This window comes from Dama dama, chromosome 5 (genome assembly GCF_033118175.1).
Source record: "Dama dama isolate Ldn47 chromosome 5, ASM3311817v1, whole genome shotgun sequence".
Classification (NCBI taxonomy): domain Eukaryota; kingdom Metazoa; phylum Chordata; class Mammalia; order Artiodactyla; family Cervidae; genus Dama; species Dama dama.
Window position 1 is genome coordinate 108,522,857 of NC_083685.1, and position 18,082 is coordinate 108,540,938.

Here is an 18,082-nt window from a genome sequence, read left to right on the forward strand (position 1 = left end):
TGGGAAGATCGCCTGGAAAAGGAAATGGCAACCCTATCCAGTGTTCTTGCCTGGAAAATTCCATGGACAGAGGAGCCTGGCAGGCTATAGTCCATGGGGTTGCAAAGAGTCGGACAAGACTGAGCACGCATGAATGCAACTAACGTTGTGCAAAAGACCTGAACATACCCACCAAAGAAGATATTTTGATGGCAAGAAATCATTATGGTCCTGCAAATTAAAATAATGCCACACCACTACACACCTACAGAATAGCTAAAATCCAAAACACAACAACAAACGCTGGGGAGCATGAGGAGCAACAGGAACTCTCATTCATTGCTGGTTGGAATCTAAAATGATAAGGGTCCTTTGGAGGACATTTTGGCAATTCCTAACAAAACCAAACACCCTCTTATCATAGGATCCAGCAATCATGCTCCCTGGTATCTAGCGAAAGGAGTTCAAACCTTATGTCCTCTACAGAACCTTTATTCATAACTGTCAAAACTTGGAAGCAACCAAGAAGACCTTCAGCAGGTGAATGGCTAAATAAACTTTTAGGTACAGACAAGGGAACAGTACTCAGAGATAAAAAGAAAGGAGCTACCAAACAATGAAAAGACATGGGAAAATGCATATTACTACATGAAAAAAGCCAATCTGAAAAGGCAACATACTGTATGACTCCAATTAATGACAAACTGGCAAAGACAAAACTATGGCAAAAACATCAGTGGTTGCCAGGGAGAAAGATGAGTAAATAGGCAGAGCACCGGAAGATTTTCAGAGTAGTGAAAAGATTCTGTACAATACTATAATGGCAGTGGCAGATACATGTCACCACATATTTGTCAAAGTCCATGGAATGTGTAACAGCAAGAGTGAACTCTAAACTATGGACTTTAGGTGAGAATGACATCAATGTAGGCTCATTTACTGTAACAAATGTACCACTCTGGTTTGGGATGTTAATAGTGGGAGAGGCTGTACGTGTGGGCACAAGAAAAATCTTTGTACTTCCTTATCAATTCTGCACTAAATTTAAAACTCTAAAAACTAAAGCTTTTTAATTTAAAAAATAAAATCAACATTTAATTCTGAAAACAAGCTGCCCTGATAGTTACCAGAGAACTGAGAAAATATTTGGTTCCTTAATGTAGCCTGGACACTATGGCAAGCTTATATGCATTAATTTATCTATTCTTCAGAAGAGTAACAGCACATAATAGACTTTATATTCAAAATTTCAAAAATTTGGGAGCTCCCTGGCTATCCAGTGGCTAGGGTTTGGCACGTTCACTGCCACGAACCCAGGTTCAATCCTCGTTCGGAAAATAAGATCTCATAAGTAAAGTGGTGCAGTCCAGAAAAAACAATAGTAAATAAACAAGTGGTGGTGGTTTAGTCGCTAAGTCAGGTCCGACTCTTGCGACCCCATGAACAGTCTCCTCTGCCCATGGGATTCTCCAGGCAAGAATACTGGAGTAGGTTGCCATTTCCTTCTCCAGGGGATCATCCCAACCCAGGAACTGAACCCAGGTCTCCTGCGTTGCAGGCAGATTCTTTCCCAACTGAGCTATAAGGGAAGTCCCCAAATAAACAAAAGACAAAATAAAAACAAGTTCTCAAAAATAATGCCATTTTAGTGTTCAAAAACTCTAAAAGCTACCTAAAAGAAGATGTCATGCTATATTTTGAATTTTTTAAAAGTACATACCACTGGAACTCATATCACAAACTAAAACTCTTTGCTTAACATATTTAATAGTAATGGCATTTTATACATAATTTATAGCAGTTTCAATTAAGAACCAAGAAGAATCTCACAAGGGATTTTCCTCTTTTTAATGATACATCTATGCTCAAGTCTTATCTTCATGTCCAAGTGATAAAGAATATGCATAACACACCACAGTTCCCTGAAATCCCTCTTCAGAGGTTGCAAAATCAACAGCATTCTGGCCCACAAAAATGTTCTGTTTGGCCAGAAAAGTTGCTTAAAATGTTAATATATTTATGTGAGATATAGACTCTTCGGTTCAGCCAATTTCTTATTTTTCTACATTTAGCCCAATTCATTCAAGTTTGTTGAATGAACTGGTTTTAGACCCTACCCTATACTGTTATTAGTATAATGAAAGTTATATTCAGATTTCTTTAAAATTTTTCATATGAATCGTGGCATCATATTTTAGTACATTTGTACTGGAAAGGGATATATTCCCTTCTTTCACTCTTCCCAGTTTGAGAGCTGGCACTTAATTAGTCACATATGTATTTTCAGAACAATGCCATAAACAACTCTATCACAAAGAGAAAGTAGTATATTAATGTTTTTACTAATCCACACATAATTATGTGGAATAATAAAGATTACTAATAGTTGGATAAAAGCTTATGATCAAGTGTGAGGAACCTTTTTGTTTTTGAATAGTTTTACTCAAAATTAATATTTGGCAATATTTCTGTTTGTTTTATCCTTGCATGAAATACACATGCACATATGCGTCGTACTGAAATACACAATCCTACTTCAAGAACAAATGTGTTAAAATTTACATGCTTTATATGGCTAAACCAAAGTGATGCTGGTGGATCTGAAACTATATAACAGAACTTCACATGATATATTATGTAACCAACGGAAAAGCTTTTTCTTACATAACTAATTCTACAAACACATACCTGACAGAGTATACTAAGGGAAAAGCTGGTGAAAAACTTTCAAGTGATCATTCTCTATGTGTTTATGCCCAAGCCATCAACTATTAATGATAAATTAAAAGACTATTTACCTGTCAGGACCTGAGTTCAGGCACTCAAAAAGTTTCGTATTTCTCTTGCAGAAGCTGATGACAATACTAATCCCTGCACTGTGTAGGGAGGTGCATTCCTTGCACTGGCTTAAGTGCTAATGATTTCACCAACCCTTGAAGTGCAGAACAGTAAAAAAACAGTTTTCAGCCGTTTTTCTTACTGATTTCTCATTTTAAAAATTACAAAGTAAGATTTCAAACAGGTTTTAAAATAAATTATTTCTGTTTAAAAGGCAGTGCCTTAGTGTAAAAAGAAATGCCAATAGATCTATCTGGATTACTGCATATATCACAAGATGGCCTTTTTCATCAATTAAAAATTTACACACAGAAGCAACAATTTCATGCCTTCAAATAATTTTCTGACTTTACCTTAAAGCACCAAGATTTTGGTTACAGATCCGTAAAGCAGTCTTCCAGAAGGCAATCATAAATATTAATAGGTACTGAATGAAATTAGCCGGGTTAAAAAATCCTGTCTCTCCTATTGACTCATTTATTACCCTGCCACCAGCTTAGAGCCCTGGAAGAAGCTGACAGTCAAGTTCACAACTACTAGTTTCTAAAGAAACAGTGCTATACTCTCCCAATAAGATAAAAATCAAGAAATGCTTCCATATCTAAGGGCAAAATTAAGCTATGTATATATCTGGAAGGCCAAATCTATCTGTTTCTGTCTTCTCTCTTTTTTTTTTTCAATTTTATTGGCACTATGAAATCTAATTAAGCTTTTGAGATTTTTATTTCCCCCCTCAGTCACATTTTTTATTGTTATAAACCTCTGCCTCTACGTTGGGCTTTTGCAGTTCTGTGGCATTTCCTTTTTTTTTCTCTTTAATTTTAATTTTTTTAAACCTATTTTTTTTTAACATTTTTATTTTTATTTTTTTTCCATTTATTTTTATTAGTTGGAGGCTAATTACATGTTTCTGTCTTCTTAAAATAGCAAATTAACGTAACTTCCTATTCTGTTACACTCTAAAATTAAGTGGGTTTACACATAACTCCAGGTTTTTCCTACTGCTATAGGGTGAGTTGAGAAATGAACCTCAGCTAGTTCTGAAGAAAATATTTTATGTATCTAAAAACATTTAATGTTTTATATGAATCTCTCTCCAAATCCTATTGCCTATGAATTTTCATTAAGAATACTAACACTGCTTCCTTAAGATTCAGATCTTTATGCACTTGGCACATTCAGTTACACATATTCAAACATTTAAATTCTCTGAATTCCTTCCTGCCACTTTAGTAGAGGAGGATAAAAACAAACCTGAGCTGAAACTATGCCAACTGGAGGATACACATTTATGTAGCTAGTTCTACCTAGCCAAACTTAACAACATTTTGAAACCCTATATTGCATTTAAACGCTCTCTACCTACAACAAAGAAAGCTTGCCTTGATATGCTTACCTAAGGTGCTTCCATTTTTCCTCAGTTAAAGAAATTAAATAATCTCTTTCATTTACCAAAGATTTTTTTTTTAAATTGGCACTCAATCAAAGTCCATTTGAAGGATCTGTTCCTCTAACTTAAAATGGCAGCAGTTGACCTCATTTACAATCAACTGAACTTAAGTACTTCTTGGCAATAATACACTCAACTGCTACATATCTTATCTTTCTATGGACAACACAATTTAAGAAAAATTGAGGAGACACATATAGCCAGGCCTTAAAATGTTACTTGCATGCTTATTTTCAAGTATACTGTGAAGAAGGGAAATAGCAATACAGAATGTAAATCAAAAGGTCAAATTTCTAACAATGTATATCAAAAGAGAAGATTTTCTAAGAAGAAAAATCTGAATAGCACAGACTAATCAATAAGCCATTTTAACAGGGAATGTCAAGTCAAAAGTAAAAAGCAGTTCAGATCTAAAATTGATATACTTCTGAGTTCATGCCAAACTTGGTAACTTTTTCAAAAGCAGTTTATATGGGAATAAGAATTCAGGCAGAAATGGATTATTCAGTTTAATTCTTATTGTAATTATAAGATCTAAAATATTTCTTTGTTAAAGATGCTGAGTTCCCACACATTCTATGCTGTTTCTTTTCAACATTTTCTTCCTCTATAACTAACTCCATCCTTTAGTTTCTAACCTTCACATTAGATCTCATAAAGCAAATATTTTCTCCCAATTATGAGTAACACTATCTCAATTTTAATCTATTGTTTAAGAGAATAAAAAAAAAAAATTTTTAAGAAACTCATGTATAAACTAGTCTGCTTGAGAAACTTTTCACGTTCAAAGTATTTAATTTTTCAAACTAACTCTTCAGATCTATGTGAATGGCATAATATTTATTTTACACTCATGAACATGTGATCTGCCTAGGGTCACAAAATAACTTAATGTTTGAAGTAGAAGTAAAATTATGACATTTTCTTTATTTCATATTATTCAAATATCTCCTATAACCATCTAAAGAGTTTTCCTATTCTGAATGTGACAAACATTGATATCTTAATCTGAAGTGTATGTATTAAACACACACACACACCAAAGCACACAAAAAAGCACATATTATACACAAACATGGAGACAGCAAACTAAAAGGGAAAACAGCGCTTACCTTCATCTCCTTCTGGTACATATGAAGCTGTAATAATGTCAATATCAGCACAATTCATCACAATCTGATTGGTTGCCTGCCTCACCTGAGATGGTAAAAAAAAAAAAAAAGTCAGCAGTGTCAGAAATAGCCTAGATTATTAATATGTACATCTTCATCTTGGTCTAATATATGTCATAGGCAATTTTTTAAAAAATCCAGACATGACTAAAACCTAAGCTAAGTATTTATGCAACAATGGTAGAAATAAATGACTAGTTCTAAATATCCAAAGCAATTCACATTTTTGTGGTAATATTCAAAGCAATGATAAATACTTAGGTATTTCACAGAATTCAAGTATCTGACCAATGAGCTAAATAAAAGCCTTTTTCCCCCACTTAAACCTTGATTTAAAACAACTTAAATTTTTTAATTTCAAAAAAATTTTAATTAGAAAGCCTTTCTTATATGTTGCAAATAATTATGTATCTCAACCTGCACGTCATACCCATCATGAGTGTACGCTCTTTTTTTAAGAATAGAAGAAGAAATCTGGTATCGTAAACTATGTCAAAACTTCATAAAACACTCTTTAAATTTTTTCTTTTCCCAAAGAAACATCTTGAATGTAACAGACACTAATGACTCACCACCAAGATTAAATAAACTTTTATGGCTTTGTCTTATTTGACTCAGATCCAAAAAAGTAAAATACAGATATAAAGAATGCCCCTTCCTCTCTTCCTCATTCCTTAGAGATAGCCACTATCCTAAGCTAATGTATATCTTTCTCATATATGTTTAGTACTTTTGTTACCTATATAAAGAACAGCAAACAATGTTTTTAATCTTATACAAATGATATCAAAGTATGTATAACCTTTGCACTGTATTCCATTCTTGTTTAAATGAGAATTTTTCTGATCACTAGTAACATTAGTTACCTCTTTTGTTTCTTCTCTCTCTCTCTCTCTCCCCAACTTCTACAACCACCCCCCCACCTCCCTTCCTCCCTCTCTCATTTTCTTTCTTTTTTGGCCCTTAAGTTTTTCCTCTTATTCATAACCCCTGCTCATTTTCCAATTTGTTTGTAACCTTGTTTTTATATAATTGTTGCATTAAACAAAACCTCAAATTCATTTTCAGACATTTGAACAGTCTAAATCTAAAATAACAAAAATACAGATGTCCTAAATCACAAATGCCCACAGAGGCCAATGAAACAGGTGAGAACAGTAGGCCAGGTGAAGGCTATGCATAAAGGAAAGCTATGTGCAAAAGAAGGAGGAAGTATACATTTCTTGAAGCCAACCAATTATTGCTATATATGGGGGGGCGGACCAAACAATGTTGCCAGATCTTTCCATTTTATTTTTTTTTTTCAGATCTTTCCATTTTAAAAAGCCACAAATACAGATTTCATGTGCAATCTCCCAATTTTTAATTAATGACAATTAATTCAGATTTTTCAAAAACTGTGTAGATCAAACAAAACCAACTGTAGTCAACAGTGCCTTGAGGTCACTGAACAGACCATAACACTAGGTAAAGAAACATAGTAATATAAAATCTGTATGAAAAACCTACCTAAGAGTAATTATTTTATTAGCAACCAATACATACATATGAGTAATATTAAATTAAAATTACCTGGCCTAAATTATAGACAGGATGTTATTAAACTTATAACAGACTGTCAAAATCTCTAACACGAAAAGAGAAACTATTTTGGCTTATAAAAAAAAAAAATCTTCTCATAAATCTTCCTGTTTCTAAACAAAAACACCATTTAGTGAAAAGTTTTTTAATTTTGTAAGTGGTAATATTCCTTTCTTCACACTGTTTATTTTGCCAGAACACATCTAAACAACACTAAAACTTTTAGTCCCAACTGACTGTTTATAGCACTACATTTAAACAAAAAGAAAAAAACAACTTTGCCTGTTCACAAACTGACTTTTAAAAAAATTTTCAGAAACATAGGAATAAAGCATTTACTAGCATATGCTCCAAAGGGTAAAATGAATAAAAAACTTTCCAGGGTTTGAAGCTGGCATACAGAATAACAACAGTGGTTTAGTTACATGTCTTAAGCTTTAACTAGGCAACTTTTATTTTCATCCATCAACATCTACAATGAATTTAATGGTAGCCAAGCAGTTAATCTACCATGTCAAGATACCTGTACTATACTCTGTGAGGTTGCTCAGTCGTGTCCGACTCTTTGCGACCCCATTGACTGTAGCCTACCAGGTTCCTCTGTCCAAGGGATTTTCCAGGCAAGAGTACTGGAGTGGGTTGCCATTTCCATACTACACTACATATGCCAAATGACATTTATCTCACTACTATCGTACCATTTTGAGGAAGAGTGTTTGTACTTTGGAAAGGCACAGGACACAACATCCAGTTACAAGTACAATCCAATTCCTCCTGGGTTTAGGGAAAACCCACCAGTTTATAGAAAGGACAGGGAAGCCTGGTGTGCAGCAGTTCGTGGGGTTGCAAAGAGTCAGACATGACTGAGCAACTGAACGACCACGACCACCACCACCACCAGTTTATACTAGCGAATTAAGCTGCTTGTTGAACAGCAACTAATTTTTTTTTCCAGCGTACTGCCATTTCTGCAAGGAAATACTCAAATTTCAATCAGACAGTATATTCTGTCTCATATTAGAAATGCACTTTATTTTTTTATTTTTTTTTCCCCCCACCCCCCCTAGAAATGCACTTTAAACAACAGGATAATCCATAGAAAGTGTTTCTTTTACCACTTAGTGCCTCACACACAGTAATCATTTAATAGATGTTATCATTAAGACACATGCACAGAGAACAAGACTAAATGTGCTCTAGTCATAAAGATATTAATCTGAATATCATCTAACAGCATTCACCTAATGGTTTAGAAAGCACCTAATCAAAATGATAGCAAACTTAAGAACTATGTGCTGTATTATAAAGCACATATTATATATTATATTGGGTATCAGCATACTCTTATGTACCATCCAAGGAATGTAATTTAAAACATCCAGGTGGACTTAAGCATGCACTCAACTATCACACTGATCTTTCTGATGCTTTACCAACAAGAGTTTTTTTTTTTAACCAACAAGAGTTCTAACCTAAAAAAAAAAAAAAAAAAAAAAAAGAGTTCTAACCTGATGATTCAGTGATTTCTCACAGGTTAACATGGTCATGTTACTGAATACTGCTCATATGTTCCACTATCAAAAATACAGGTAATAAGTCAACTATACTTCAATTAAAAAAAAATACCAGTAATAATTCAAAAGAATTTCAGCATTAAGATCTTCACTTTCCAAGCTTAAAATAAAAGCAGAATGCTAAAGGTGGGCGTATAAATTGTATTGATAACAAACTTACTTTCAACCTTTCCATCTGGTGCTATGACTAAATGGGTTATTAGTGTATTCTTTCTTTAATTCAAACTAGGGCTAGTTAAGTCTTCTTGGAGTCCCATACAGACTGTATTTCAACTAAACCAAACCACACTAAGTAACGTTTCTACTGAAGAGATAACTTGACCATCGGTAACAATTTTGCAATGGAAGTTTCCTAAGAGCTAGCAAGGGAGCAATCTGAGACAATTTTTTTCCTGAATGAGTCTTTACCACAGTCACTCAGGAACACATCTTACGTGTACTATGAAGACTCAAAAGGGTTTTTTCCTGATTGCTAAAACCCTGAGATTTTACTAAAAGGAAATCTCCAGTGTGACAATTCCAAAAACCAGTCAGTATGAAACCTGAGTCACTTTGCCTAATAAGCAATTTCATCATTAAAATTTTGTAATAATCATTGCCTTTGTGGAACAGTGCTATAATTTCTAAAGACAATAAGGAGCAAATAATTAGTAAACACAAATTGAGCCAAGTTTTCTAACAAAAGCACCATTAAAAAGAGCAAGCTGCAGAAAGTCAAACATAACAAGTAAACATACAGAACATTACTATTTATTGTTTGTATACCATAAAACTTTAAAATTATGCAGAGGAATAACACCTACCAAAAAAGAGAATTTACCGTTCAGGGTGAGGGTAGGAAGAGATGGAAATGGACTTTAGTGGCATCTGTGACATTTTATTTTCCAAAAAACATCTAAAGTCTAAAGCAAATGGGACAAAGCACTAACATCTGCTAAATCGAAGTGGTGGGTTACTTCTCTGTATTTAAAATATTTCCTAATTTAAAATAAAATTTTACAATGATTGCAAATGGCCAAATAAACTGAGTACTACATACTTGTATGGTGTTCAAAATGGAATCTCCAAGATCTAGAGAACTAATCTCAATTAACAACAAAACAGCTATCAGAGGACTCAGTCCTTTGACACTGACTCACGTACAGATTACAGTAAGATTTACTTTACAGTAAGAACAGGCTCATTTATGTAGCAAAGTTCAGAGACGTCTCACTGATAATTTACTATTCAAGACCACATTTATGTAGGCTGCATTGTACAATATCAATTATCAAGAACCAGGAAGTTAAAAAAAATAAGTAAAGCCTTTATGGAAACTAGAAGATATGATACAAAGTCCATACAATAAAGCTCATACCCTTTACTCAGTAGAGAATCCATCAAACACACTTAGAAAAAATTTTTAAGCTCAAACAAGTTTGTTTATTTGGTTACTTAGACCTATTCAGGTCAAGTTTAGTAAAACAGAAGAGGGAAGAAATTGCACAATAGGGAGCAACAACACACAGTAAGCAGCAAGTAATAACCTGAGAATAAGAAAAATAAAAAAACTTTAAAGAACAGATAAGAAACTAATAAATTATAGTACACAGTTCTGGGTAATCTAGGGTTATAAGTATCAGTGACATATTGAGAATGCTTTCCAGTATTCAGAAACCTAGAATATGAGGAATCACAGAGTTTAAAGGGATAAATATTTCCATCAAATCAGTAAATATTTTTTAAAGTCTGAGTGTCTCAAAGAGTAAACTTCATTTATCTGGAAAGCTTACCAAAGAATTCACTGCCAGATGATACTGGATAAAACTTACCATACAAAACTTTCTTACACTTGGGGGTTTCCTCAATGATACATTTCAAGAAACATAATAGAAATCTGAACAAGTTCAATTCCTTATGACCAATCTTTCAAATTTACTTTAAGACCATTTAGTGATCTAGCATAAAGCTGGACAAAATTAATTACTTTTATCTTTTTTAAAAGTAAAAAAAAAAAAAACCTACCAAAATGACTGCATAGAAATCTGTAAAATTTGGGCAGAAACTTCTGTAACACTGGGTGGACAAAACATCCATTTAGGTGCCAAGTTTCAGTCTGCCAAACAATCTACTGTATCTGTAACTCTCCTCAAAGTGCCAATTTAGTCATCTCCATCATGAATATTTTGTTGGCAGAGGCCAGGGATTGTGTAGCACATCCTGACTCCTATTTCTCTGGCACAGGTAAACTATTTCCATAACACAATTACTGTATTGAGCACTATACACTCATAACCAGGAACTGTCACCACTCACATAAACTTGTAATCTATTTTTAAATGAATTACCTACAAAGCAAGAGAGTCAGAATTTGAAATAGCTATGAAAGTCTATTCCTCTCACATATCCTAATGTAAAAGGAAGGGAAAGGGAATGTCCCATTTTTCTAGGTCCACGATAACACATTCTCAAAACCTCTGCTGAATTAGACCACACACACTTATGCAAAAGACAACTACTTTTAAAATCAGTGCACATTGACTAATTCATCTTCCCCAGGAGTCCAAACCCAGGCCTGGTTAAAAATCCACTAGATTTCTAACATGTAACCTGTACAAATACTCTGGGGTTATTATAAAATTTTGCAACTAAAGCAACCAAGCAACTTGCACACTTTGTGCAATGTAATTCCAAACTGTTAGGGAACTGACACAATATCAGTTATCAATTTGGCTTCCAGAGATATAATTTTGTCCACATTTTTAGACTTCCACAATCAGATACCACCTAATCCCACAGGTTAAACTTACTGCTCCAATTTATATTTCAAAAACATCAATATATGCTAACAACTGTTAACTTATTACTAATGTTAAGTCCTCTTTACATTTTCAAAAGCAGCAATGTGTACAATTAAAAAGTCCAATCTTCCTTTACTGTTTTTTTCCTTGTATCAGATTAACAAGTCCCTGCTAATACCTAATACATTACCATGTGCTACCTCAATGTCCCGAACCAGCCTTCCACGTATGTCTCATTTCTTTCAAAAAGCCAAGTAGAAAATGGGCCAAGTAGAAAACGGATAAGGATAAGCATGTCACTGCTTGCTGTTCTACCCTAACACTTAAATAAAACCTTTATTAACAATCTTTTTTCTGAAATTTTTCCCTATGCCTCTCAAAATTATGAACCCATTATGGGGTATACCTCTCAAAATTATGAACCTATTAGGGTACACTTCTCAAAATTATGAATCCAGTATGGGGTAAAACAACTATGGAGTAAAAAAACAAATGATTTTTTTTTAATGTTAGCCTTTTGACATAATGCAAACTCATTCATTGCTAGGTCCTTCTTCCCTCAGGTCTGCCAAGTCACAAGACACACTGTTTACACTCCCTCCCATCTGCCCCCAGCCAACATATATCAAACATTCTATAGTCACTTGGGTCAAACAGTCTCCCAAATAACCCTCTCAAATCCTAATTTAGACCCAAGCTGCACTCACTCTGATTCATATTCTCAAAGGAAAATTTTTAAATCACCTGACTTTCACAGGGGTAAGTTTCGTCTTTAGATGCAGCCAGACCACAGAGCCCTCATGCCTTCCTACGAGCACCCCAAATCTGACAGTATACTTTTTAATTCTACACTTTTAGACACATTTTCAACCTGAGTACTCGGCTTTCAAACACAACTGCCAACTTTCAGTTCATTCCAACACTATGCTAGTCTACATTTCTTTTATTTCATTGCTACATACACCCTGTTCTGTAAGACTGAGGCCTACTGATTTTCCCCCCTAACTGCAGTAGGAAAAGAAATGAAACAAAATATATTTACCATCATTCTTTTTAAAGATAACAAGTAAAAGATATTTAAAGATATCGTTACAACAAGATATTGAAAGGTATTGGTAAACAGCTCCCATTTTTTCATTACGAACTTCACATAATACATCACATAACACGGTATCACAAATGTCTATTGTTCCTGACCTTTGTAGGGCATCAATACTAACGATCTCCAAAATCAAACAATACTTTAGATAATCTGTGGGGGGAGGGGCGGGGGAGCATGATTCACCAAAAACTGCAATGAAGAGTAATGGAATATTTTCATCAGTGGTATACTAAAACTAATGGCTTCTTTCAGAGGAGCGTACTGCTAAGCAACCATCTCTGTAGCAATAAATCCACCTGCTTCAAGGGCTGCAAAGCTAGGAAGATGGGAGGAAAAGCGGAGACAGGGGTCCTTCTTCAGCTTCTCTAGAGGTTAGGAGAGAACAAAGTCACTGCTGCACTGTCACTAGAGGGGAAGGGGGAGGGGGCGGATCATCTTAGAAACCCTGCCCCTGGGCCGGAGCAGGCGGGGAGAACTCGGCTAGGCTGCACGGGATTAACATTCTCCTTCTCACTCTCTTCCCCCTTCTAGAATCCCCTCCTCTCTAACGCGCGGCAGCCGGAGTCCCAGATGACTGCCCCTTCCAAAGTGTCCTGCGTGGGGCGTAGGGAGAACGACGGAAAAGGCTGAGCATGGACTCCGATGACCCCTCTGGCCTCCCCAACACCCTCCAGCCTCTACCAGACCACGACCAAGCCCGGAAGGGCCAGGGTCTGGGGGAGGCCCCACACAGGTGTGCTGGCCCCAGAGGCGCGCGACCCGGGCCCTAACCCAGCAGGGCAGAGCACATAGACCGGGCGCCCAGCGGCCGCCCCAGAGGGGCGCGCCCGTCCCCGAGCCGGCCTCCCCAGCCCCAGGTCCGCAGCGCCCAGGCCCGCCCGCCCGGTCGGGCCCCCAGCCCAGCCCGCGGGCGCGGCCTAACTGCTTGCCCGGCAGCTCGCCCCCGGCGCCCGAGGGTCGCCTTACCTGGGCGGAGGCCTCCAGCTTGCCCTCGAAGGTGAAGTCCAGCAAGTCGGGCTTGAGGCACAGGCTGTAGTTGATGGGGGAGACGTCGGCAGGCAGCCGCTCGAAGGGCCTCTTCTCCGGCATCGCGGCGAGGCCCAGGCTGTGGAGGCGGCGGCGGCGGCGAGAGGAGCGGCTGAGGAGGAGAAGGAGGAGGGGAGGAGGCGGAGGGCCGAGGAAGAGCAGGCGGCGAGCAATGGAGGGGGCGGCGGCTGCCAGCCACATCCACCGAGCGCCGGCGACCGCCTGAGGAGAGCGACCGGGGGAGTCTGGGGGCGGGGGAGAGACCCAGCCCGAGCGCCAGGGGCCAGGCGGGAGGCAGTGCGGGCGGGCGGGCTGGCGGGCCGGCTGCCTACGGGGAAGGGGGCGGAGGGGAGGGAAGGGGAGGAGGGCCAGCAGGGAGGGCAGGCGGCGGCGGCAGCAGCTGCGTGCGCGGCCCCGCGGGGCGGGCGCGCCTCCGCCGGTGTGCGCGCACGCGCCGAGGCCGGGGAGGGAGCGGCGAGGGCGCGGCCGGCTGGGCGGGAGGATGCAGGTTAGCGAGCGAGCCTTGGAGGCGGGAGGGGGCTGCTGGCGCTGCACCTGTCCGCGCAGCGCGGACAGCGGGCTCCTACCGGAGACGGAAGAAGCCCGGAAGGGTTTGAGAAGCAGAGAAAAGCTGTGAGGGCTCCCTTATTACACCCCCACGCCCCCCACATTCCCCTCAACCCCCCACCTCCACCCCCGGGCTGTCTTTGGAGTAGAAACCTATGCAGTTGGTCAGTGCAAAATGTTAAAATACCAATTCATAACAAAAGCCCAGCCTAGATTTTTAGCTCCAGATCAACAGAAAGCCCTGACTGGAGTCTTTATGGCCGTAATTATTCCTGTTATTTTCAGTGTAACTTCAAGGGATGATATGAAAAATTTTGTCAGATAATCTTTTAATAATCCAGGTCACTAAAATAAGTTAAAGATTTGGACCTTTGAGCAAGTGCTTTCAAAAGTTAGAAGTTTTGTTTTCCTGATTTCATGTTAAAAAATAAGATATGTTTCACTTTCTTTCTGGTTTCATCTTTGTTTCTACTTTTAAAAAATAAATAAAAGACCTGGGAATTCCCTTACTGTCCAGTGGCTAGGATTCTGTGCTCTCACTGCCAGGGTCTGGGTTCTATCCGTGGTGGATGAACTGAGATGCCAAAGCCCTGCAATGTGGCCAAAAAAATTATAGTCATAAAAGACCTTTTACCAATTGTGGCCTCTTTAAAGGTAAATTAGCTGTGGCTCCCCCAGTTTTATAGCCATCTCACAACTTGAGGCATATATTTTTTAATATAAATATATATTATACATAAATGTGTATATATTTAAATATGTTTTAAAGTGTAAAGGATGAGGAGATTTTATCTATCCCCCTGTTCCTTTATAGAACCTTCTTATATAGCACCCCTTAATTGTCAAAACTCAGTGCTGAAGGCTGTACTGAACCAGCATTGTCCAATAGAAATATAATGCAACCTAGCTAACTAAATTTAAATTTTCTAATAGCCACATCAAAAACAAGAAAAAGGTGAAATTGATACATCTTATTTAAACCAGTATATGCAAAATATTATCATTTCACCATGTAACCAATATAAAAATATTAACGAGAGAGTTCCATGGTGACCTGATGGTTAGGATTCCTTTCACTGCCATGGCCTAGATTCAATCCTGGTTGGAGAAACTGAGATCCCAAAAGCTTCGCAGCCAAATATATATATATATATATATATATATATATATATATATATATACATATATATATGTGCATATAGTATATATATGTGTATATATGCAACTTTTTTCCATAATAAGGATTTGAAATCCAGTGTATATTTTACATTTACAGCATGTCTCAATTCTGACTTGGCACATTCTGAGTGCTTAACAGTCGCATGTGACTAGTAGCTATTATCAATATATTGATCAGCACCATCTTGGACTCTAGGCCTGTCCTGCTATCCTCTGAATCCTACAAACCTTTTAGGACAGACTGAAAAGCTTGCAATCCTTTCAAACTAAGATGTGAGATGGGGCCTTTTGTTGCACGGATGCATTTCTTTGACCATTTTTGTTCATAACTAATAATTCTAATATAATTTGTTAATCTAATAATAATGTATTGAGTGCTTACTAAACACTTTACATGTATTAATTCATTTAATTCATTCAACAATTCTTTTAGATCGACACCATTATCCCCATTTTACAGATGAGAAAACAGACACACAGAGATTTAGTGACTTGCCGAAGGTAGTACAGCTAGTAAATGGCAGAGCCAGCATTAAGACTCAGCCATTATTTTTTCCCTCCTGGAAAATTTTGTTGCAGCTTCCCTATTTCCTAATTCTCCAGAACTATACAAAAAAGATCTTAACTACCCAGATAACCACGAAGGTGTAATCACTCACCTAGAGCCAGACATCCTAGGGTGCGAAGTCAAGTGGGCCTTAGGAAGCATCACTATGAGCAAAGCTAGTAGAGGTGATGGAATTCCAGCTGAGCTATTTCAAATCCTAAAAGATGATGCTTTTCAAGTGTTGCCCTCAATATGCCAGCAAATTTGGAAAACTCAGCAGTGGCCACAGGACTGGAAAAGATCCGTTTTCATTCCAATCGCAAAGAAAGGCAATGCCAAAGAACATTCAAACTACCACACAATAGCATTATCTCACACTCTAGCAAAGTAATTTTGAACTAGCCTAGCTCAAAATTCTCCAAGCTAAGCCTCAACAGAATGTGAACTGAGAAATTCCAGATGTTTAAGCTGGGTTTAGAAAAGGCAGAGGAACCAGAGATCAGATTGCCATCATCCATTGGATCATAGAAAAAGCAAGCAAATTCAAGAAAAACTTCTGCTTCATTGACTACGCTGAAGTCTTTGACTGTGTGGATCACAACAAACTGGAAAATTCTTCAAGAGATGGGGATACCAAACCACCTTACCTGCCTCCTAAGAAATCTGTATGCATGTCAAGAAGCAACAGTTAGAACTGGACATGGAACAATGGACTGGTTCTAAATTGGGAAAGGAGTACATCAAGGCTGTGTATTGTCATCCTGCTTATTTAAGTTATATGTAGAGTACATCATTCAAAATGCCGAGCTGGAAGAAGCACAAGCTGGAATCAAGATTGCTGAGAGAAATATTAATAACCTCAGATATCAGATGACACCACCCTTATGGCAGAAGTGAAGAGGAACTAAAGAGCCCCTTGATGAAAGTGAAAGAGGCGAGTGGAAAAGCTGGCTTAAAACGCAACACTCAAAAAACTAAGATCATGGCATCCGGTCCCATAACTTCATGGGAAATAGATGGGGAAACAATGGTAACAGTGACAGACTATTTTCTTGGGCTGCAAAATCACTGCAGATGGTGACTGCAGCCATGAAATTAAAAGACACTTGCTTCTTGGAAGAAAAGCTATGACAAACCTAGACAGCATATTAAAAAGCAGAGACATTACTTCGCCGACCAAGGTCCATCTAGTTAAAGCTGTGGATTTAGTTATATATGGATGTGAGAGTTGGACCATAAAGAAAGCTGAGCACTGAAGAATTGATGCTTTTGAACTGTGGTTTTGGATGAGACTCTTGAGAGTCCCTTGGGCTGCAAGATCAAACCAGTCAATCCTAAAGGAAATCAGTCCTGAATCTTCATTGGAAGGACTGATGCTGAAGCTGAAACTCCAATACTTTGACCACCTGATGGGAAGAGCTGACTCACTGGAAAAGACCCTGATGCTGGGAAAGATCAAAGGCATGAGAAGGGGACAACAGAGGATAAGATGGTTGGATGGCATCACCAATTCAATGAACATGAGTTTGAGCAAGCTCCGGGAGTTGGTGATGGACAGGAAGCCTGGCCTGCTGCAGTCCATGGGGTCGCAAAGAGTTGGACACAACTGAGTGACTGAACTGATCTGTACCTCAACTTCTTTAAAAGTTAATTTCATTATGCAGGAACCCATGAGGCTCCCTTTTTCTGTTAAAGTAAATTTAATATATAACCATTTAAGACTCTCCATGAAGAACAGTGTGGAGATTTCTTAAAAAACTGGAACTAGAACTGCCATATGACCCAGCAATTCCACTTCTGGGCATACACACTGAGGAAACCAGATCTGAAAGAGACAGGTGCACCCCTATGTTCATTGCAGCACTGTTTATAATAGCCAGGACATGGAAGCAACCTAGATGCCCATCAGCAGATGAATGGATAAGGAAGCTGTGGTACATATACACCATGGAATATTACTCAGCCGTTAAAAAGAATTCATTTGAATCAGTTCTAATGAGATGGATGAAACTGGAGCCCATTATACAGAGTGAAGTAAGCCAGAAAGATAAAGAACATTACAGCATACTAACACATATAAATGGAATTTAGAAAGATGGTAATGATAACCCTATATGCAAAACAGAAAAAGAGACACAGATGTACAGAACAGACTTTTGGACTCTGTGGGAGAAGGCGAGGGTGGGATGTTTCGAGAGAACAGCATGAATATTATCTATAGTGAAACAGATCACCAGCCCAGGTGGGATGCCTGAGACAAGTGCTCGGGCCTGGTGCACTGGGAAGA

At 38.0% G+C, this 18,082-nt stretch overlaps 1 protein-coding gene across 1 annotated transcript in view; it reads right to left on the reverse strand.

Moving 5' to 3' along the window:
* Positions 1-13,815, reverse strand: part of NPEPPS (aminopeptidase puromycin sensitive) — a 109,155-nt gene extending 95,340 nt beyond the window's left edge. The window contains exons 1-2 of the mRNA XM_061143861.1: positions 13,443-13,815; positions 5,380-5,464 (exon numbers count right to left, since the gene is read on the reverse strand). Coding sequence (XP_060999844.1) covers positions 5,380-5,464; positions 13,443-13,703 — 346 coding nt within the window. The 5' untranslated portion in view covers positions 13,704-13,815. The remainder of the gene's footprint in view (positions 1-5,379; positions 5,465-13,442) is intronic.
* Between the last annotated feature and the right edge of the window lie 4,267 nt (positions 13,816-18,082).